Raw genomic sequence first — 24,372 nt, forward strand, 5'->3', positions numbered from 1 at the left:
CGTGTTTATAATTTATGACCTTCATCTTAATTGTCTTTGCTGCTGTGAAACAGTAAATGTCCCTATTGTGGGACTAATAAAGGACTACCTTAATGTAGCTCATCTTATAAGCAGACTGCATGAGTGCACAACTCTCTGCAAACTTGGTGCATGATCAGGGTTAAAGAAACCCTAGGCCACCAGGAAGTCCCAAAAATGTAACAGTATGCTGTCAATTCAAAACATATGTACATCCAATACTGCCAGATACATGAACGCAACCACATGTGAAGGCAAAAGCACTTAGAACTTAGTCTCAAATGTCCACAGTCAGAGGTGGAACCTTCTGTTATAGGGAGGGGTCATATTTATTTAAGAGCCCACTTAAATATGTTGTACATTTTTACACATAAAAAATACTTAAAATAGACCAAGTAGTGAAATAGTTGAAAATAAACTGTTCACAAAAAAACTGCACTGATTCTCTCCTCTCTACTTGTTTGCAAAAGATTTACAAACAAGAAAAACAACAATGTTGAGGAGTCAGAGGTGGAAAATCTGTTATGAGAGACAATGAGGAGAAAGTGAAAAGGAGTGTGAACGAACTGATGGTGATTTTTTTACAAACCAGCAACGGTTCTTCAAAAACACGGAATTAGTGTGGATCACAAATGTATCAGGAACAGTTTTCGGACAAAAGCCACGTAAAGTCTCTGTTCTGAGCTCCTCTCATCTCTCTTGTTCCATATGAGCAAGCAAATCTTTCCATCTCTGAATCTTCCTGCTGATACTGATACGCGGTTTATAGCTTTTATTGTTATTATTGTCTAACCCTTTTCTTTGCAGCATAGGCTGCTGCTGGTACTGGAGAAGCAGTAATTTAACCAAAAACAGCTGTATGCGGAGTCATTACATTTATGAGTGAGGTTGTGAACAGAGCCTATAACAGGTGCACCCTGGACAGATTGCCAGTCCATCTCTGGGACACGTACATCTCACAATCACACCTACGGTCAATTTAGAGAGTCCAACTTGCCTAATCCCCATATTGCATGTTTTTGGGCTGTGGGGAGAACATGCAATCTCCGGGCCACGGACCTGGGTCTTCTTGCTGCAAAGGCAAGAGTGCTAACTACTACACCAACCATGCAGCCCTCACTTGATTTCTTGACAATTATAATTCACCTTATAGTACTAAATGTATTGTGCTATGTGCCCAACTTGGTACACCAAGATGCGACATCCAAAACACGATGTAAGTTAAGCTGTCACAAATGCAGGCGGGCTCTCTCCCGCTGGGATGTTTTCCTCTCTCCAGGCACTCAACGGTTCCCATGTCTGAGAAAAACCAGGAACAAGGCCCAGATGAGGCCTACTCTGTCCAACCCGGACCATCTCAGTGCTGCATAAATCTCACTTTAAGAGATTACAGCTGCTAAATTATGAGATACAGCAACAATTCACAGCACCCCCTGAACACACACACACACACACACTCATTCTTGTACAGCATCCTTAGTGAGGACACAAATAGAAATAATGCATTTCCTAGCCCCTTAACAGTTAATGCCTAACCCTAAACCTAACCTTAACCCAACCACAATTTGGACCTAAACAGAACCAGTTCTGCCTCATTAGAACCAGGTTTTGGTCTCCATGAGGACTACTGAGTACTAAAGAGGCGACAAATACAAGTACACACAAACACTTTTACGAGTGTGAGAGTGGAAGTTGTGGTTTATACAGTTTTCCGGATGATGATGGACCTCGTTGACACAGTTCAATGAAACAGCTGGGTCCAGATCTGTGAGGGCAATAACTTTGTCCAGGGGCAAAAAACAACATCTGACTCTTCTCAGGGAAAAACTGGGGGGAGTTGGAATGACAGCAAATTATTTCACAACAACAACATCTATGCTCAGCATATGAAGGTAAAAAAAAGAAAGAAAGTACAATAATGGGTTTGTGGCTTTTCCTGGAGGAGATTAAAAGATATCACAATATTGCACTGACGCTTACTGATTTTAAAGAAAATAAGCACCAATTAACAGTTGGACCACGATGGTCTGTGAAATAAAAACATGAACACACTAACCAGGAGGCTGCAGAAACGCCTAGAAAGTGGGAAGGGGATTATGGGATTTTATACAGATGTGTTTGCCTTGGCATATCCTCTAAGTGATGTCATCATCCATCCTCATCATCATCATCATCATCATCATCATCATTGGCCCAGTAAATGATGACAGCATATCCAAAAGTTAAGAGAATATACTCTCATTGCTGTAAACACCTCTGTCCATGTTCAAGATGGAAGCTTTCAGATGGGTCTGGTGAGCAGATGCTGTCAAACCATGCACTGAAGAATCACTAATCAATGCCGTTAGAGATACATAAAAAATAGTATTTCCTTCTAAGTTAAGAGTGGACACAAACATTTAACAAACCCTTACACATAAAGCTGAGTGGACATCTGGAAATAAAGACATCCACGATGATCATGACGACAACACTGACTTGGATGACTGAACACCACACAGCACAGAGGAAATCCTGTCCCAAGCAACTGGTCTGCTCTGTTTCAAGAGGCACCATCACGGCCAGTATTCGACAAGCTGAAGGGTGGACTTCAGTGGATTTACAGGTGTAATCAGAGTAAAGAAAGGTGCAGAGAGAATGGCAGGGACACCGTGTGTGTGTGCCAGGTTTTCTGCTGAGCTCTCTTGAGCTGAGCATGCGGTGTGGAAAATGAGATCCAGCTCTGGACTGCTAAACACAGCGTTCACATTGGTATGTGGAAGGTGAAAAGCGAAGGGATGTACAGTACGTGTGAGTGATGACACGTTGATACGTATTTTGCTTCCTGGTTTCAAGCAGAAAGAGTTCAATAAATGAATTGTAACTCCCACTCCCACAACAAAACTGCAATGCTGCACCAGTATATACTTGACATTCTCACTGCAAAAGGCAAAAATCTGGCATCGTAACTCACACACACACAAACTCATCTACTAACAATATAAAAACCAGTGCATTTATCAGCTGTTCAGCTGTTCACTCATGAGTAACTGCAGCTTCTGCGACACTACTGTCTTTGGTTTTGCTGAGATGCCGTTGTCTCGAAAACGCATCTTACCTCAATGCAGAAACAAGCAGAATCTCTGCCACGTTATCTAAAATAGCTAAAGATGAGGAACTGAGGTCGAGAAGAACAGACTCCTGCTGTGAGGCTGCAGTGCCACTGATAGAGAATGAGGGAGACACGCGCAGTTCAATAAGTTCACACGCTCACACATGATGGATATTTCTCACTGCACATAAATTAGTAATCTATGACTATCAGATAATAGTATTTCGTGTTGCCGGGTAAAATATACACTGGTTGTGGAATGGATGAGCACAGCTGCTCCAATTTACACTGCCTGCATTTCACGTCCGCCCGCTTCCGCTCGGCTGGACAACTTGAGTCGTGAGACTAGGTTTTCTCACGGTACACGCACAGAATTACACTGTATATGTTCTAAACGGAGCAGTAGTTCTACCAGCCGAAGGTCAGCCAGAAATAGAAGTGCTGCGTATCCACGCCGACCTTCCACAACTAAGTGGAGCCGGCACGCAGCCGTTACGCAGACGTTTTATTTACGTGTCTGCTGCAGGCACTCATTCCAAAATCAAAATCTGCCAATTTGGGGTCAAATGTCTCTTTAAAACAATTTATAGCGATAGAGAAACAGCGATCGAACAATCCTAGCGAACGACGGGCAGTGTTGTGGATTTCTGTTTGGTTCAGAGTGTAGCAGGAAGCCATGGCTGAATATGAAAACAAAGCAGTTACATGGAATATTCCAAATCCAGAGGAGAGATCTCTGTGTGTCACTGTCTGTGCAGGGGGCGGGGCTAACTCCCACTGCTTGAGAAGCAGCAAGAGCGTTACACAGAGACATAGAACAGCCACTGGGGAGAAAGTTAAACGTTCAAAAGTCTGGTTATGTTGCACCAGAGCTGACCCTGAAAAAATTGCAGTCTTTCCTCCAGGACAGAAGCTGGGGCTGCTTCAGGCTGATGGTCTAACCCTAACCCTCTCACAAGACATGTAAAGGTGTTGTTTACCTTTTAAATTTAAATCAAATTGTTCGAGTGAAGCAAAACAGTCTGTTGTCTATGTTATATATGTTATACAGTCTATGTTATATGTTTTAACATATAACATATGTTTGGTTGCACTGTTCAGTAAGTTGCATAACGGTAAAATCGTGACATGATATTTTAACTTAATTCTAGGTTGTGCCAAGCCTCAGCCTGGAGAATGTTAGGTTAAGAGAAGACGAAGGGAGAGCAGAGGAGCAAGAGGGGGGCTGGAGAGGAGGAACCTTGGGGACAAAGGGGGTTAGAAACGAGTAAAATCAAGAGGGGTTCTGAGTGAGCGTGACGCTCTGTGTAACAGGACAGACACAAACTAACTGTCAGGAAGTTCTAAGACAGCAGAGACATGTTTATGTTGCTGTCTTACCTTTAAACACATCAAGCATGTTAATAACAGGCAGTAATTAAGCACAAGATTCAACTCACCGCTTTCGCTCTTCTCAATCACGTCGACTGTCTCGCCAGCCTTAAGGCTGATCTCCGAATTCTCTTGCCTCTCGTAGTTGGCAACAGCCACGTACTGCTCCAACACCATGGGCTCCGAGCTGTCAATCCCTGAGGGGAAGAAACAGGCTGTCAGCCACCTGCCCGCTGTGGCACTGTGCGAACGCCCACTGCAACCAACTACACCGCTGCCTCTGCTGCTGTGCAGCCGGTACGCCATCAGCCAATCCCCGCTCCCTTCCGCCACTCTTCCCCCTTGACCAATCACAACGCTTGATTACAACTTGGCTGCATTGTCCCAAATGTCTGGCCATATAGCTGAGTCGACCTCTGGCCCAAAGCGAAGGACTGACAAGCATTGGAAGGAATCAAAACAAACACAGGGAGTGGGTAGAATTGGGTTGTAGGGGCTGCATCTCGCACCTAAAGTGGATCCATGACCTTGACCAAACTTTAAGATCCGGAGGAAAAGCTGGAGTGGGAAAAATGGAGAACTACAACATCTGCTAACGACTGGTGGGGACGACTGGGGAGCGAGTGAGTGGAAGAATGGTGAAGTTTCCCTGTGGAAAATCAACAGTGTGGTTAAGAGGAAAGGCCTCCCCTCCACTGCTGCTGGGAGCCAGCCGTTGGACAGGGAGACAGGAGGGGGGGAGACACACCAATCATGGTAGTCGGCACTGCTGGCCTTAAATAGAAACATATGAGTTGTCTAGAGAGAGACAGAGAGAGAGAGAGAGAGAGAGAGAGAGGGAGAAGAAATGGGAAGGAGGCTATGTAAGACAAAAGAATAAAGCATTTGAGTTGGGGTTAGGCTACTCTCTTTTCCCTCCCTCCCTCTTTCTCTGTGACGTTTAACCTTTTCGATGCCAGCAGTGATTTCATCCTCTGACTTCACCTCATGCGTTCCACATCTGATCTGAGTCGCAGACACGCGCATTTGCTTATTTGGCCACAGAGGAATCCCTCACTCATGCAGACGGAGAGGAACATTACACATCCTGTTAGGTTCTGTCTGTGTCAACAACACGTTCGGGAAACAGAACAAAAATGTGCAGTGGGAACAAATACATGGATGCTGTGGACGCTTCTCACAAAACAATCCTTTATCTTTCATCTTATGTGTCCTACAATTTGGCTAAAGGCTAGAGTGACTGTGGAAGTAGTGTGTGAAGTGTAGGAGGAACTGACACATTGTTAGCACCGACTGCGCCATATGTGCTGCCTGTGCTGCCTGAGACATGGAAACTTGCTCTCGGTGACACTCAACCAATTTTAGCCACTTGAAAAAAGGCTCAGCTCATAAAAATCTAAACCTGAGTCTATGACATCTTAAAAATGTGTTTACCACTTTATTTTTTTATAACGTTTATACATTTCTCACTCAAATGTCCATTGAGAAAATCAGCATTTGTGTCTCGACTGCTAACCTGTTCAGTACATTTATGTCACTGAAGGTAAATGTGAAACAGAAGATTTCAAATAGTGGCGAAACCAAATAACACATTTGAATGCTAATTCTCTTTAAGGAAACTTTTTGGTGCGGGGAGCGGTATACAAAGCATTGCTTCTGAGACCCAGACAGACTGATGGCAGCTGAAAACCTGAACAGGAAAACAGCGGTTAATCAGAAAGAAGAAGAAGAAGAAGAAGAAGAAAAAGAAGAAGGAAGAAGATGGAAAAACACAAATACAAAATTAAAGACATGAAACTGAGATAAAAATGATCCTGGTTTTGCACAATATTCCCCTGGCTCAGCGTTCTTGTGACCACATGTGTTTTCATAACAAGACAAATCAGTCAAGCAGCTCCTCCTGGTGAAAGTGTCGTGTATGACAGCCCTGTTGCTGGTCACTCATGTGGTGCAAACTCACAGTAACAGCAAAGACTTGTTTTAGGATTCAGAGCAATTCCACTACGCTGACAGTCATGAGTGCCATTATCACGATGAGGCCAGCAACATGACTCTTACAGGAAAGAACTCTGGTTTGGATCAATCAAGCAAGTCCGATTTACAAATGCAAGAAGCGAGGGGAGGAGTTTTTGACGAGAAACAGCACAAGCTCTATTTAAGAAAAGCAACATATTTTACATGAATTGTACGCTGGCCATTAAAATTGTGTGTATTAAATAAGATGTATGAATATATCTACCAAGGTTAGAACCAATCAAGGCAAAGATTAAGTCTGTGTTTACAGGTCACATGATCTGAGACTGAAACACACAGCACAGGGGTGTGTGAATAAATGAAGCTTGATCATGTACATTCACTTTCATGAAACGGAAAAAGGTTTCCCTGACACTCAGGCAAACAAATAGTGTAGTAAAGCATTTGTGCAGTGCCTGAAACATAATCAAGCACCTCTACATGTCGTAAGGCGAATGAAGAAGCGGGGAACAGCGGGGAAGGCTCCTAACCTCACCTCCTCCTGGGTGAGGCCACATATTTATCGCTGTCTTTCTCCCAGGAGGCCAAATAAAGAAAGGGAACACTCTGTTTTGCTGGGAACGTAAGCAGCCCACGTGCAGGGAGCAATCACAGTCAACCAAAGGAAATAAAGAAGTACAGATCCAGTTTAAAAAGCCATGTGCAGTTGTACTGGCAGCCACGCCTGTGTTAAAAAATACCACGGATCCTAACAGCACATTTACATTTCTGCCTTTCATGTCGTTTCCAAAACTCACTGCTCATTACTTCTCAAAATGTTCTTCTAATGTTGGAGGTTTACTTCCATGCACTTAGTGAGTTGATGTGTCTTTATTGACCTTAACTAACAGTGACACAGTGACAGCTTTAATGGAAGGAAACAACATATCTGAGTGTTTCCCCCAGCGAGGCCTCCATTACAGTTCAATGTCTCAAAAAAAACGTTTGCTAAATGTTCACCAGATTGGCTAATCTACGACTGTGTTTATATCTTTAGGCAGAGAGTGTTCTTTGCCCAGATGTTTATTTGCAATTGAGACTATTTCAAATCCACACCTCTCTCCCTCCACTCATTGTTGTTGCAACACACCCAGAGTTGAATTTGGGTCACAGGAAGTGATTTAAAGTGTATGTTTTAAAGATGACGCTTAAAGCTATAGTGTTGTTGTTGATGTTATTACTCTGCCTTTGTCTAATCCAGTGATGGTTGCTGGTCCTTGGAACAGGGGATAAAAATGAATGGTCGAACAAACAACTGTACGTACACAATGTATACACAACAGTTCATATTTGACCATTTATTATAAGAAGCAATCACCTCTGGTCTAGTGTTTGTGAAGAGAATCGGTATAAAATTATTTGTATGTCGTGTCCTTCACCTGAAAACAGGCTCTGTCAAGCAAAAGTGTCAGAAACTGACTGAGGGAGCATTTGTGTGTATACAGCAGCAGCACAGAGGTGGGTGGGGACAGGAAGCATTTATCTCATCTAATTACTGAAAGGGTATCTAAACTCCCTCCAAACTCCACCCCATGCCTCATTTTGAAAAATACCAAGAATTGGGCTGAGAGCTGAGTAAGGAAAAGTGGGGAGCAATGGAGTTGCATCTGTGTGAGGTGGTCAGTCAGACAAGTCTCTGAACGCAAATTTTCACATACGTCATACGCGCTCAGGGTACTTTTTGTGCTATTTGCGTCTTTTGCGTCTACCAGGTAAACCGACTTCCTCACTGACTTTATTCTGAGCTTTTTCTTTTTTGAAATGGTATCTGTAGATAAAACTTCTAGCGCTGTAGAAATCCAGGTGTGAACACATACTTTGTTCCTCCATCGTGAACCAAGTGAGGACATGACGTCACATCAGTCGGATAATCTCAATGCTGATTGTTTTTCTCGTCATTGTATGAGTTGTAATTTCTCAACTCGAGCAAATGACGCAAAAACACGAAGACACGCTGCTGTTCACGTGGCCTTGACCAACTCTAAAAGCTCTGCACCGCGTCTGGTGTGACGCATTACACCACTCTTCTAGAGAAATGTTTAAAAGGGGGCGGAGTCTAGGACACCAAGCCTCGCACTGTAACAAATGTGTGTACCAGTGATGCAAGCATGGACTAAAAAAAACAATCCAAAAATCTGGATTCAGTAGCTGGTGTTTGACTAGAGAGGCAGTAGATACTCAACATTACAACATCACTATGACAACAGTATGATTTCAATACTTTACAAACTGTGAAAATGTGTACCTTTAACTAGATATCTAAATACTCTGATTTGAAAAGTGGCTTATGGGGTTAGATACCCTTGAACAGCCAGGTTTTCTAAGCAGTAGAATCACTTCCAAAACTTTCTGTGTTCTCCATCATATGCCAACCTGTTAGCAGCCGCCTCACTTTACTAGCACAATGTTGCTGTTGCCTCCATCTGTCTTGATGTAAATGGAATAACTTCGCAGTGCGCAGTGAATCATTTGTTTGTATGTTAAAATTACTCAGATTTGACAGCTCATTCGTGTCTATGGTCTAGTTTGCTTTGTCACATGAAGAAAATGTTCAGGTCTTCTGACACTATGCCCAGCTGTTGTGTTGGCTGAGCCGGTCTGCACAGCAAGACGGACAGAAGGCAGAGAAAGAGAGGCTGCAAGTGAGCAGATGGACTGACAGAGAGGACGATGACAGTGCATGCAAAGCAGATGTCAGGGGTAAGCTGAAGTGTGAAAACAAGTAAACAGAATAAAATAAAAACCCTGGAGGGATGCAGCTGGCATGTCGCCCTGTCACAAGCACGGTCGTGCATGCACTTTCAGACATGTTGACACAGACACACAATGCTACCTGAGGCCTCTTTCCTCGGGCTGTCTGTAAAGCCGTACATCCATACTGCAGAAGAAGAGAAGGAAGAAGAGAAGCAGAGAGATAGATTACTCACTTTGACACCAGAAGCAGACGTAAAGCTATGGTCCAACAAAACAATTTACAGCTGTGATTAAACATTTTCACTGGACGCAGCAGTGCATCTGATATTTACCAAAGACTCTCCTTTACTCTGCCTGTGACCGTCCTCCTCAGGACACACCAAAGACAACCTCCTCAGCTAACGTTCTCTGACCTGTTGCAGTATATTTACACTTCTCAGTAACCATAGGCTGATTTTGCTAGCCACCTCCAGAATATTAACTATGATCAACACATAATGTTGTAATTGTGATCAGCTCTCTAAGGACAGATGTTAATACCAGTACTGAATGAGACCAAAGACACCAAAGACACTAAAGACACCAACGACACCAAAGACACCAAAGACAAATGGTGCAGTGGCCATTACACCCGTCTAATGCTGCATTTACTCATGTTCCAGTTGAGGAGTCTGAAATGCAAACGTTTCTTGGGCTAGTGTTTGTTAGCAATACCAGTCCATAACAACCCTCACAAAGAGCGGAACAGCATTTGTGTGCCGGCACAATGTGTACGACTGATTTACTGTCAATCAAATACGACAGAAGCAAAGTAGCTGTGTTTGTATGGTGGCTGCCAACTGGGAATCTTAACTTTGGTTGGAGGTTGCTGCGAGTTATCGAGTTTAGGAACGCCCCGTGACATACGAGTTCCAACTACAAGTGGAACTAAGGCCAGACCCAACACCATGACCTCCACCAGGGATTTCATGATTCCAATGCTGTCAGTCTGTCTTACATTTTGTGGAGGGGGAGGGGGGGGGGGTCTGACTCAGGAAAGAATCAGTTCAATTTCAAAGTGGATCCACATAATGGTGACGATACACGGTTTTGTTGTGTCATTTTTGTGAAGCATTGCAAGACAGCGTTTACAGGAGCTCTAGAGAAACAACTGCAATGTTGAGTCTCATCATCAGGTCATTAAATGCACCATTTTGTCCTGAGTATCTCTCATCAGATGACACACGATAAATGACCTGAGTCTGACCCATATTAATATACATTTATCAACAAACTCTCTCAAGACTGTTTCTTTGCAGTGAAGGCCGTTGTTGTCAACACTGAAATTGAGACATCTTCACTGAAAAGATGTGTAGCTGCTGATCACTTCATTTACAGAGAATTTTTACATTATAGAATCAATAATGCCCAAAATATCTTGTCTATACCCCCAGCACTTCTTCTTGCCTTTTATCTGTGTTTTATTGTTAGGACCATGACATAATTAAAGGTAAAATACAAAGAATATGTATACAGTATGTGTTCAACACTGACTAACTGGGATAGGAGTGAAGAGTGAATGGAGGCCAGAAAGCACATAACAGTTTTTGCTCTGAATTCTGTTTTCTCCACACTGAAGTGAATCCAGTGCATCTGAGGGCAAGAAACTGGCCAGTGTTTTAGTCATGTACTGAACAAACACCTTTTCCATTTTCCATAACTTCCCTTCATCCTGTCATCGGTTGCTCTATTTCTTCCATCCCTATACTTAAAAGTCTAAGAAATGGCTGTCATTGATTTGTAAAGAAATTCCTTTCTGCCCACCCTCTCTTCTGAAAACATTTCAGCGCCCCGTTTCAAGGAGATTAAATCAGAGAAAGGACAAAGGAGGTGCCGACTAAAGATTTGTGGTGCAGCTTAAAACCGAGGTACCTTTGAAGGAAGCTATGACCTGAAGCTTCATTTTGAGATATGACAGAACGAAGAAAGATTTCCAAGATATGAGTAAGTGGCAACAGTAAGCATGCAGTGCTGCAGCCAGGACCTGGGCAGGGCATGCTGCTGAGAATAAGCAGGAATGTTATCATCTACACCGTCACAGGAACATTCTGGAAAAAAAATATCCCATAAGACCATTATGTCCATCATCACGTATACTTGTATTTGATCTTCAGTTGTTTTGCATTTAAATTTTTAAGCACACCGGCCTGAAAAAAACACAAAAAAGTGAGGTCTCATCAGAAAACAGAAAGACTTAACCTTTAGTTGAACAAGTAATAACCAATAGTTGATTGTCCACGACTTAGTAATGTGGGAATGAGTTACTTATGTCATCTCCTATGGAGAGACTATTCATTTGGTGCTTCAGCTGCTTGCACACATGGACAAATTTGAATTAATTCCGTTTTATTTTAATCTGGTAATGAATTACAATGACATACTGAAGCCGATTGCAGAAAGGTAAATAAAGTTATTATTAGTAAGAGACAATTAAATTGGATGCTAAAGGTGCATGGGCTCAAACGCAAACAATATGCTGACCTTGGGGAAGTCATAGGTTTCCTCATGCACCAGCTGGAAGGACCTGGAAGACGTATGGCTGAGGCGTTTGGGTCTATAGCTGCAAGAATTGCTATTTTGTCACCATGTAAAAGGAGTTTCCTAAATAATCCACCTTTGGCTTTCTTTTGAAGGTGTTTTACTTCATGAGCAGAGTTCAGAGCTTATTGTGAGTGAGTCCTGCTCCCTCTGAGACTCATGATAATAAAAGCCAAATCTCCTCACCCTCCTCCACCAGAGCCGCAGGAGATCTGCTGGATTGATCTTGACCCCAGAGGGAGTGACGTGGGCTGGTCCCGGGTCAGCCAAGGTCAAATACAACTCACTAACGCCCTACTGTGATTACTACCCAACCAAGCCCACTATCCCCATCTATACACACTCAGGTTTGCACAGTTGTTCTTTTAAGGATTCTGCATTGACTTGCATTAGTACAGCCCTAAACTTAACCAGTTACTCCGAAATTAGGTTCTGCATCATTAGGACTATGTTTTGGTCTCCATTAGGAAGTGAATGGGTCCTAATGAGGTAACAAGTACACACTAACACACACATTCTTGCACACCATTCTTACAGAGGACACTAAGGGGCAGAGGCTTAAACAAACCAGCAGTGTTTTCTCTGTCCCCCAACCTGCGGTGGAAATCTTCCTGGAACTCTGGCCCCAAACGTTTACAGTACCCTACAATTAAAGGCCTAGGGACAGTGAATATAGCATCTGTAGCGTTCTGCTTTCTAGCATCTGATTGCAGGACGCTTATTACCCATCTATCTTGTTTCTATATTAACATAAACAATTACATTTTGAAAGAAAAGCTTGCTTTTGCCGACATTAACACACACACACACACCTCTTCAACAACCAGCTACTATCCACGACTGAATAACGATTGAGAAGTGAAGTATATTTTAAGGCAGTTAAACATGGTATTAATTTAGCAATAGTTCAGGGTTTTTTAAAGTGCCTAAATGAATTCCAGTCAATTCTAAGGTAGTGTTTTCAAACTGTAAGTGCATCTGTTGCGTTACATTGTTCTACTGTTATAAACTGTTATAGTGATGATAACATCTTTACATTTCTTGGCTTGTCCCACAGTAACATTAAAATGTAGATTAGTGTATGATGTTTTCTGTTAATATTTGATTCTATTAACTGTCCATTTCACACATATTTAATATTCAGTTATATTATCAATAATTGTACATACAGTATGAATTTAAAGTTTCATGGGGGAGGGGGGGTGAATCCAAATTACCCAATAGTTATTTCCCTGGTAACTAGTTACTTTAACAATGCTCAGTTACTTTTTGGAAGAAGTAACTAGTAACTATGTCTAATTACTTTTTTTTAAGTAACATGTCCAACACTGTCCAAGACACAGACGCTTCCTCTTATTAAAAACATGACTGCCAAGTGGGACACTAGGAAAAACTGATTTCAGCCCCAAAAGACTGATAGAGATTTTTACACCAGATGCTCTTCCCGACGCATTTATCTAGGTTTTTGGGTCCGGCACTAGAAATACACTGGATGTGGCTCTCCTCCAATGGCTGGGTTCACAGCAAAGGCTGTCATCAAAATTGGGCTATTTTACAAATTAAGCATCACACAAAGAAATCTGAGAATTTTGAAGGACAAACTATGATATCAGACAAAAGCTTTGGCCTCGGTGCAGCGAGCTGAACTCGCTGCCACCACACAGAGAGACAGCCAGGAGTTTAAATCGTAAACCCTTTCCACCTGACACCAACACAGAGGCAACCAATGACAAATGACTTCTAACCAGTATTGATCCAATTCACCAGAAAAAGCCCAGTGAGAGGCAATGACACCAACATTGACAATGTCAAACCACAGGCTAGCGATAACTAGCATTGATGCAGTGTCTCGCGAAAGCAGGAGAGACAAAGAAATTTGTCTTTGACCACGCTGTGTCCACCTCGCCTGTAACAAATGACATCTGTGGTCAAACTGTGCAGTGAACATCAGTGGTGGTGGAGGTTAACAGGTGATTAGTGTCTGCAGTGGCTGAGACGCGACACAAACGGAAACCATGATGGCACTGACAAAAAGCTCCCAGTCCTAGCTCGGTGAGAGACAAAGTGTGCAAGATAGGGCTAGACAGTATATCAACAATATACTATATACTATGTTGTGACATGAGACAAGATATTGTCTTATATTTTAGATATCATCATATCGTGATAAGGTTTCCTAGTTTTTAAGGCTGTTGCATTGATAATCAGCAGTAAATTAGTGAAATACACTAAATATTATATATTGATTAAATGCATGAATTTTGACAAAATTACTATTAAAGAAAGTAAACCCTTTAATTTTAAGCCTAATTATTTGTGTTGTAGCATAAATGTAGTTAGAGGCGGTTTCATTGATTGTAACACAGATACATTTAATTTAACATGAACAAATGAAAGGTATAATTTTAGTGTATTTACAGTGCATTGTCACTCATCCAAAACATCCAAAAAATACTTTTCATGAGTCCAGAGAAAAAACTTGTGTGCAGCTTTGTATCCCAATATATAACCTGAAAAAATTAAGATATTATTGTGCAATACAACGTCACAAAAGTCAGTCAGGGTAAACATGACATACATTTTCTGTATGTCTGCATCTCAATCAAGAAAAGGAGCAGGAGAGACAGACAATGAATGGCATTAGCGCTGGCATTGGCCCCAGTCAAATGGTAAATGGTCTGTATTCATATATTGCTTTTCTAGTCTTGATGACTGCTGCTTTACACTAGTTTTGCCATTCACACCCATTCACTCACACTTTCATATCCATTCACACACTGTCGGTACAGCCGTCAGGAGCAACCCGTGATTAAGTGTCTTGCCCAAGGACACATCAGCAGGTAGACTAGACTGTCGACTGCAAATTATGTGAACAAATGCAAATGATCCATGGAGCAGAGAGACAGTAAAGTCCCTGGAAAAATCGCTTTGCATTAGGTGTGAATTCACCATCAGAATGATCAGCTCCTTAAACACTCAGTATGTTTTAGATGCACACTTTAATCCAGCTAAGGCCGTAGTCCGACTAAGACAGGCAATCAAACAACTGAGAACATTTTGGTGCATGCGCAGAACGACAGGTCCAACTCCAGTCCAACTAAGCATATACATACAGGAGTATTTGGACTATGAATCATTTTATCCAGGTATGTTAGTCCAACTAAGACTAGCTGGATTTTAGTTGGCCTAACGTGTTATCATGACATTAAGAAAACCTAATTCTTCTTAGTCTCAGTCTTAGTCTCAGACTGCTTGTCTTTGGCTACATACTGCAGAAGAGAAAATCAGCTTCCTGTTAAATCTGACATGCACATACTCAGATATACATATTCCGTTGTATTAGTATGTATACAGATTACTTCCGAAATGGAGCTCAATTGTAGTACACAGGAAGCATTTTTGTATTTTGTCTTGTTTCTGTAATTGGTTTAAAATGAGGACTGTCACTACTGTTCACCCTATTTATCGTATAAATAAGACACAGAGATACAGAACCATGACCCCTCAGGGAATCCTAACTGCTATGCCTTCTACAGTAGCTAAAAAGCAGCAAAAGACAATAAAACCTTTTTTTTCCAGGCTAAATCAATAGTCACTTTACTGTATCTTCAGCACTGATGTAATGGGAGTGAGCTGGCATAATAACTGCTGCCATGAAATGCTCAGTGTGATGATGCATGTGAAAAGGTCAAAACAGAGAGGCGTTTTATTTGTATGGGCTTGCGTTTGGTGGCAGGTAACAGAGGCTGAAAGAGTCATATAAATGTTTATTAGAAAGAAGAGCCTCTGCTGAAACAACAGCCGGCTTCTAAAACCCTAATTAGCAATGAGAGCTTAACAGATTATGAGCACACACTCAAACTGGTCCATTCCACTAAACTCCACTTGTAAAAACACCAACACATGCAGAAATAAAGCTATGGGCTTCCTGCCTACTAGGGGTAAATCTGAAATCTTATCCACTGTGCCACGTAAACAAACTAGTGCTTGTCTGACAACCTCAACAACCGCTGTGCCCTCCGCAGCCCAAACAGCTCCCTCCTCCATTCCCTCTGAATGTGGCCCTCACATGGACGAGTGTGTGCGCTCTATCTGCACAGAGCCGTGACTTCAGAAACACCCTGGACCTGACCCCGTCTCTGAAGTGAGACAAATCACTGTTTTGAGAAGGCAATAGTAAAAGTTGTACTAATTTTTAAGACCCAATTTCTTGTAATGTAACTCAGGTTTTACATATTCAGCTGTACATTTTCTACACTGATTAAAAGACTTCAGCATTCATTTCCAACACCTATGGCACTGGGCATTAATATGAGATGACAAGAACTCTTGAAAGACTGCTTGTCCATCGGCACAAAGTCCTCTGTTGTGTATTTGTCCGCTGTGTGTGTCCACCCTCTATTATATCAGGATTTGACAATACTCAAAAGTGAGTTGAAAAACGGCTGAAGACATTCAATACATCTGTTGTTCCTTTAAAAACCTCTGTTTGGAATTAACAATTTTTTTTTTTTGTGTTTTTAAAAAAAAAAAAAAAAGCATGTGTACTGGAAGTTGGTAATTATCTGCAAGCAAACACACTTAAACGAATAGTTCAAGTTTTTTTTTTTAAGTGTGACTGAAAGAGATACAGCCATAGTCACTACTGACGAAGCATGTGACGATATAAACAACATTTCCACCACCAAGCAACCAATCTTGGCAGCTTAACAGCAAAATGGGGCAGGAGGAAACAAGCAGCAAACATTTCTATGTGCCTTGGTGCAGAAAACTCAGAAAGAGTTGTCTAATGGATACAGCTACACATTCTTAAGATATCATAGACTTAAGCAGGCATAGATTTTAGGAGATGAGCCTTTTGTTCAGTGGTTACGATGTCTTTTTCCTTGTGTCCCTGAAGGCAGCTCCGTATTTCAGTGAGAGCAAGCCTCCAAGTCTCAAGCTGATTCTTGGCACAGGGGGCATGGCGGGGCATGCACAGCACAGTCATAGTCAGACTATGTGTCAGCATCTAAGGCAAGCACTCTTAAAAAACTGTACTGTCACTTTAAATCTGGGTATCAAGTACCTCATTGAGAAAACTAGGCACCGTTTTTCACTTCAAACTGCAGACATTAAGCAACTGTCCACAACGGTTTAAAAACAGAAGTGCAGATACCCTCCTGCTGCCCTGACTGGCGCTGAGTTACGTGAGGTTGTACCAGCGATTAGTGGGTCAGTGGAGTAGCATCTGACTTGGCGTCATCCCAGAGATTAAAGGCTGCCTGACACCAAGGCTGCCAAAGCCACCTGGTTCAAAAATGTGCTTCACCAAAGGGAAGTGGAGAAGAAAAACAAAACAAGTAAATCCAAGAAACCTACAAGGAATCTGGATGTGATTGAATTGGTAGCCAGCTCTTTCTGGAGCTACAGCAAATCCATGCATTTGCAGGAGAATCAGTGTTGTAACTCAGCAGTTTCAGTGGTTGTTTACCAAACTTTTATAGACGCCGTTTGGCGACTCAGAGCCGACCTATGATTCAATTCCACAAACAAAAACCTAAAGTTACATCAATATCAAAACAAACATGTATGACCATTTCCAACATTTCACATGCACAGTGCTTTTGTTACGCACATGCCCTCTAGTAGCCATACATTTGCTTCAACCGCTAATGAGGATGAAAATCTGCCAGAAAGGACTGGATGAATAGTCTTGCAGTGAAAAGTGCTAATTGTTCTGCGCTCGTTAGCCTGTGCCACTGAGTTCACATGTCAGATACAGAACTGGCCCGGGACCAATCTATGATTGGATATTTCTTTCTCCATGTGTGGCACTTATTGGACATATCACAGCGATTGTTAACCTCTTATCGGAAAGTAGGCCATATGGATCAGGGTAAAACCAAAGCCCTTTAAATGGTAAGGTGAGCTAAGGATCTCTATTGTCATTATGCAGCCGAAATTGCAAATGAAAAGTCGAGGTCAGGTGGAGGGTTAATCAGAGCCAACGATGGACCAACCTGACCAAATGTGTATAACATTCATACATGTCTTCTTCATTAATGAGGTATCAGCAACACTGGAGGTGACAACATCAAAGGCTAAGGCCTTCACTGCTGCAACATAGATGAAGGTTTTTTCTTTACTCGTCTATTTTGACCCCACCCTGGACTGAAGAATACTGTACATCCATGGCTAAAGGCAGAAGTTTGACAGCTTTTTAAACTAACCCCGAAACACAGTGGACATTAAAGTCTCCATAGTTAACAAACCGTATATTGACAACATACAGCAACAGTTAGACAGAGAAAGGATGAAGTTTAGCTTTAGAAAAGAAAACAGGTGACTTACCAGACTTGCGCTTGGAGCCATAGTCCCTGAGGGAAAAGCAACACAAGAGGGACATAGTTAGTGACAGCCAGACGTCACTCTGTCAACAAAAAAGCATGCGGTCACTTCATGTGAATCCAGATACTCCTGAAAAGACAGAACCTGGCAACCGCACTCACACAGAAACACATGCATATGGTCAGCTGCAGCAAAACAAATGCACGGGTTTGAGGGTGAGAGAAGGAGACAGAGTGCAGGACGGCTATGGAGAGAGGGAGGGAAGGAGGGAGGGATGACTTTGGCCAGCTGCCCGTACTCCCTGCAACAAATTAGTCATGTGGCCATAAAGCGGCACCACCATCCTCTTCATATACAGTGCTTTTTCCATCCCCCCTCCCATCCTCTCTAAGCCCGGTCAGGGAAGGAGGCGACTTGCTCCCCACATGTAAAGGAGGATCAGTTAAACTGCATTGCTTAATGGAATGGAATGGGATTACACCACAAGGCTAAGCTGTAGATGGAGAGGGGGGGACACAATGTTGTGTGTGAGGTTTGCTGCAAAGAGTGCATGTCACCTTCATATCTGTCAATAGTGCCTTTTTGACTCATTCATTCCTTCCTTCTAGATTATCAGACGCAAGATCAAGCAACGTGCTATTTATAGAAACACAGATCTGACAATTTGTCCACTGTCACTCCAAATTGTCCATCCCTTTCTTTCTTTCTTTCTTTCTTTCTTTCTTTCTTTCTAGCAGTAAACACACCATGTCCATTTTCCCAAGGACTAATCAAACCTCTCAACAGAACACAGTTTTAGCCACATCATCCTACTGCAGCCGAGAAAGTGGCAATACAGTGCTCTGCAGTGCCATGCAGCGAAGAGCTGAATCTCACTAGAACCTTCTCATCCCTGTGAAATACATCCTCATGCTTCAATATAAGCCCATACAGGCAGTGACATCAGCTTGCAGATAACGGAAAGGGATACAGAGACCAGAGGGAGAAGAAGTCTCTTGATGACTGATAGCAACATGACTCATTTTCAAAAGGTAAAGCAGATAAATGCTGGGTAAGAGAGGATGTGTGCAAAGTAGGACGGTGAATGTAGGCACGAGTTTGAGTTTAAGGTATAGTTCAGGATATTTGAAGTCATTGCACGGCTCATGATGCCAGTGCCAGGAAACGGCCTGACTGAAAACATGGCTGCCAGTGAGGACACAGTTAATGAAAAGCTTTTAGCCACTTCACAAACATCACTATATGCTTCACACAGCGTATTACAAACTTAAAACAGTGTGGATTTTACTAGGTGAGTATTTTGGTGAGAGGCGAAAATCAGTTTTTCCTTGAATCCCCAATGTCAGCCATGTTTTTAGTAAGCGGGGGCCTCCATGGCTCGAGCTGCATCCCAGCACACAAAGTCCCTAAAGTCACACGTTTGCATGTGTAGATTGTATTAAGTGAGCCTTTTGTCACATGGTTTTCTTTGTGTCCCTGTTGGCAGCCATGTTTTCAGTGATAGCAAGGCTCCATATCTCAGGACAGTTTCTGGTGCTGTCAGCGCACACAGGTGTCACGACCCCATAAAACCGCGTTTCCAAAAATATTTGAACTCTTCATGTCATTATTTGTAATTCACAATCCATCAGCAAGAGTGTCAGTGATTGCGTCTGGTGACCTGACATTTCATTGATCAGGGACTTCTCATCTTTGTCAGATGTAATGTAGAGCGAACAGAACAGCCCAGTTATCATACTGCAGTGCCAAGAGCAGAATCTACTCAGAGCATCACCAGCACTCAGGGTAGCGCCTTCTCAATGCATGAGGTTAATGAAAACCTCCACTCACTCTTGCTGTGACCACATTCAGCTTAATGAAGAGACGTATGCTGGTCGTGCACATGAATACGCAGAAAGACAGCAGAGGGGAAAAGAGACAAGACAGCACGTATGCAGTAAATGCCATGTATCGTTTACAACTCTGGCTTCTTTATTGTCACTGTGCTGGTCCCGGCTCTCTCTTTCTCTCCCTTCATCCATTTTTCTGTGATCTCATGTATCTGTCTCTTTGTGACTGGTCACAGCCGATGAATAAAGCCTTTATGCCGCCTTTAGCAAGACAAGCATTGTGTGCTCCGGCTAGAATATGCTTCATTGTCACCAAAGACACGGAGTCCAGGACTTGACCCCCTTTGCCTTATTCCATCCATCTCAAGCCATGCTGGACACATGACATCTAATATAAGTGGAATGGAAAATATTCAAGACAGTGGCCAGCATCTCCTAGTGAGCTGTGTCTCGGTGGAAACTATGCTGTGCACAGACCAAGCTTTTTGAATAAGGTTTGCTGTGGTGCCTTAGGCAAATAATCCAATTTTAAAACATCAGTACCTATAGAGCTTCAAACGTCACCTGACTCTGTTTGTTCACAGCGCCATGTTAGCTGACAAAGCTCCTGAAAAATTGTACCAGTGCTGATTTCATGCTTTAAGAGTTTACTGCAATCTTTAAATCCAGACTGAGAAAAACAAATCACAGAACCGGACGGACTGAATTTATCTGATCCTTACAACGGAGGGTGCATTTTGAATTTTTGAATATGTAAGCCGTCTGAGTGACTACAGCATTACGATACCTTCAACTTTCTGATAAACATCCCCTCATTCTACTGCAGGGATCACTTACACGTCACAATTATCACATGTAAAATAAGTCTAAAACAACATTGAGGTTGACTTACAACAGTCAAGCTTAACTCAAATAAAACACATTGATGTCATAGTGTGTCTCAAAATACAGTATCAATAAGACTTTACATATATTACATGCACTTTAACATCAGTAAGAAGTGTAAAAACGTGACCATCAATAAATAGAAGAGGCTTTATTGTGTCGACCGGGAAGATGTGAATATCAATGCCAACGTCCGCATCGTGATTAACAACAGTGCCTGATATGAAGTAATCACAGTTGTCTGTGGGTCTCCTGCACTCACTTTGATTGTGTTTTCTAGCACGAGATCCACCTCAAGATCTTTGGCGATCCAGTAAAATGTTCTCCAATTAGCCTGTTTTTATGAACACAGCCATTTTAGAGACGAGTTGCTTGACATATTTCCTGCTAAAATGGTGTCAACAACAACTAAAATAATTGGTAAATCCCTATAATATTTGTGTCAGCATTTTTACTGGCAGATATATCTTCCATTCCCTGAACTGTCAGTTTGAGGCACTACAGAATTCCCCTGGCAACTAAACATGTATATTCTATTCTATTCTATTCTATTCTACGTTCTGCTGATTATATCTGTGGACATGTACAGCGTTGTTGCCTGCCAAAATGGCGTTACATTGGCTGCTTGACATCAGCTACTAGAGCTCTATGGGACCCTCGCAATCTCACCTTTAAATATCACCAATTCTCAAACAGTGGACCTTTAGTAAATTTTGACTTTTTGAAAAGACAACAGACACAGATATTGACAGCCTCTTGGCCCTGAACTAACCTTTGACTGGGAAGTTTTTAGTAGGAAAAGATGGCTGCCAGTAGGGACACAAGGAAAAATTCAGAGAATCTGGCCTATCCCATATAATGAGGGAATATGGAAGGACACACTCTGGTAATCAGGTAAAAGGCTTCGAAATACCACAACTTCTTATAAAAAAGATAAGAATCAACAGCTCATAAATGCTCCTTTGACTCAGATGTGTATATTTACATAAAGCAAAGTCTCTGGGGTTGACTGTTCTTTTTAAATGATTAGATGCAGAGAACAAAATAAAGCTGTTTAGCCTCACCTACTTGAACTGTAGTCATGGAAAGCAGGTCAAAGTGGAAGTTAGCTTGTAGCATGTGTGGGCGAGGGTTAGCGTTAAACATTCATGTAGGGATTTAAAGCAGCACGCCTGCATGACATCTGAGAATGAACTTACTTCAACAGCTTAGGTTGAAATACTGGTCAAATCATTAGCCATTTGCAGTCTGAACAAGAAGAACCATAACCCTAACATTCCAATTTTTTTAGCATGCTTGCTGTGCAGCTAACATTACATTCAGAAATGGCAGTCAGGGGTGCAAGCTAGTTATTTTTGTCTTTGTCTTTAGACGTTCTCTTTTGGAGGCATCTGCAAAGCATTAGGGTGTGACGAGGGAGCAAAGAGGGGCAAAAAAAACAATAACAGCAAGGCAGCAAGAGGCAAGATGAGAACCACTGAGTCCAGACCACATCCAGTTGACCTGAGTCACTAGGGTGAAATCATACTCTTCCCTTGAGGACTGAGCTGTACCTCTGACTGCCAGCTCTTTTTCTACATCTCCTAGAGGTGTGGAGAGCAGGAAGCATGGGGTGAAAGGTCACAGGTGAAGAATACATACTGCAGTGGTGGAGTGAGCTGTAGTTGGAATCAAAGTCATGTTTTGCAGACATTTGAAATATAACAAGAATATATGTTTTGTGTCTAACATCTACAGCACACTGCAGCCTGAACTTTGGTGATGTTGGTTTTAAGAAGTGGATGAAATGAGGGTTTTGAGATGGATTAATATGCTTCAGACAAACAAAGTAGCCCATATTCACTTTACTCACTTCATATTTTATATTTTATAATTATTAAAAGTGCCTAGTGTTTGAGTCAGGTTTTACTCTTCCCTAATCAAGGGGGTCAAATCACATTATTCTCAGTCAAGTATTAATATTATGACTTATCATATTGATCCAAACTAACCGTGCTAGGAAGGTAAACTTAGTATTGCAACAGCACATCATCAGAAGGTCAAGACAGACTTATCCCAGTTCATGTTCCCTGTTCTATCTTACCTGTGGAGGAGGAAGAGTGGGGAACATTACCACATTACCATTGGGGATAAGAACACAGAGACTTAAGCCGCTCCACCACACCCACCCACCCACCAGCCACCTGCTCATCACCCTCGTGAAGCAGGGCAGATGAACATTAACCTGCCAGTGCCACTAACCAATACCTGAGCAGTATTTGTGTTTACTGCTACAGTATTACAGTATTTTTTGTTTTAATTTATAACGTGTTTCAGACTTGCCTTTGTCAATGTGAACCGAACCAGCTGAAAAATTAAACAATGTGTGAACAGACCCTGGAGATAAGTGCGCATGGTGTCAATGAGAATGTTTAAGTTTGATACCATTACCTGTAATTAGCCTCAAAACATACAAATATGTCTTCACCAGATGGTAACGCTTATCCCAGTAATAATATCACAGCTTTGAGCCAACGTCAGTCCTGATTGTTATTCACGATGAGGGTTGTGAGGGGGCCATGATGAATGATGATAACATCACCAGCGTCTGACACCACTGTAGCCTAAAGGCGGTGGCCAGTATTTTCACCATGGCTGAGATGCATCACACGCATATTAATAGATACATTTGTCAAATGTTATGGTCTGTAGAGGACTGATTATGCCATTTATGCTGATAGTTACAGGACTGCTTATCACATCCTCGGACTGGGATTAAACATATCACGACCAGCGTCCCCATGCAAACTGACAAGACACATGTGAAAATGTCTCACATTCAGGACACATGTCTCACATTTATCCTCCACCAGAGGGTCGCGGGGGTGCTGTGCCAATCTCAGCTACATCGGGCGATAGGCGGGGTACACCCTGGACAGTCTGTATAGGTGTATCATTCACATTTTCTGTTTTTAGTTTTTGATGTTATCAGATGTGTGTATATGCAGGTGTGTATGTGTATGTCACTAATCCTTAGTTCTGTATAGAATGGTGACATTTTTAATTTTGTATAGGTGGACTGTGTCTAATTTCTTCATTTTGCAATATTGTGTGTATTTTTAAATTGTAAAAAATCATCAAATTTAAAACTAAACTAAATTAAACTAAACCTCCTGACCTCAGATGAGGCTAAAAGCAACCTGAGATTATAACTCCCACAACAATACTCTGTTTGAAGTTACTGAAAAAACAGACTTAATGTAAGTAGCACATTTCATACACAAGGGCAACGCAATGTGTTTTAACCTGGATTTAAAAATAGTCACATTTGGAGCTAATTTCAGTTCCACATAGCAACTAAATGCTGCTTCGCCATCTCTGGGCTTGACTATCTGACCTAAGTCAGTAGATCTCATTATATGATTATTATATTATTATTATTACATGTCATTTATTATAATATGATTTGTAGACTGGCAGCAGAATGTTAAAGTCTATTCTATAAAGCCAGGGTAAAGTCTTTGATTGTCTTTGTTCTGGTTAAAACTTCTGCATAACAACCTAAGTGACATCATATTAATATCC

The 24,372-nt window shown here is 41.9% G+C and overlaps 1 protein-coding gene across 5 annotated transcripts in view; it reads right to left on the reverse strand.

Moving 5' to 3' along the window:
* sh3pxd2aa (SH3 and PX domains 2Aa) overlaps window positions 1-24,372 on the reverse strand; it is a 96,352-nt gene that overhangs the window by 27,631 nt on the left and 44,349 nt on the right. For 2 of the 5 annotated variants that reach the window (XM_058640277.1, XM_058640281.1), the window contains exons 6-8: window positions 18,098-18,123; window positions 9,327-9,371; window positions 4,549-4,677 (exon numbers count right to left, since the gene is read on the reverse strand). In XM_058640277.1, the coding sequence (XP_058496260.1) occupies window positions 4,549-4,677; window positions 9,327-9,371; window positions 18,098-18,123 (200 nt within the window). Of the gene's footprint in view, window positions 1-4,548; window positions 4,678-9,326; window positions 9,372-9,519; window positions 9,682-18,097; window positions 18,124-24,372 lie in introns of those variants that run through there. The other 3 variants (XM_058640279.1, XM_058640278.1, XM_058640280.1) reach the window with 3 other exon arrangements.

This window comes from Solea solea, chromosome 10 (assembly GCF_958295425.1).
Source record: "Solea solea chromosome 10, fSolSol10.1, whole genome shotgun sequence".
NCBI lineage: Eukaryota > Metazoa > Chordata > Actinopteri > Pleuronectiformes > Soleidae > Solea > Solea solea.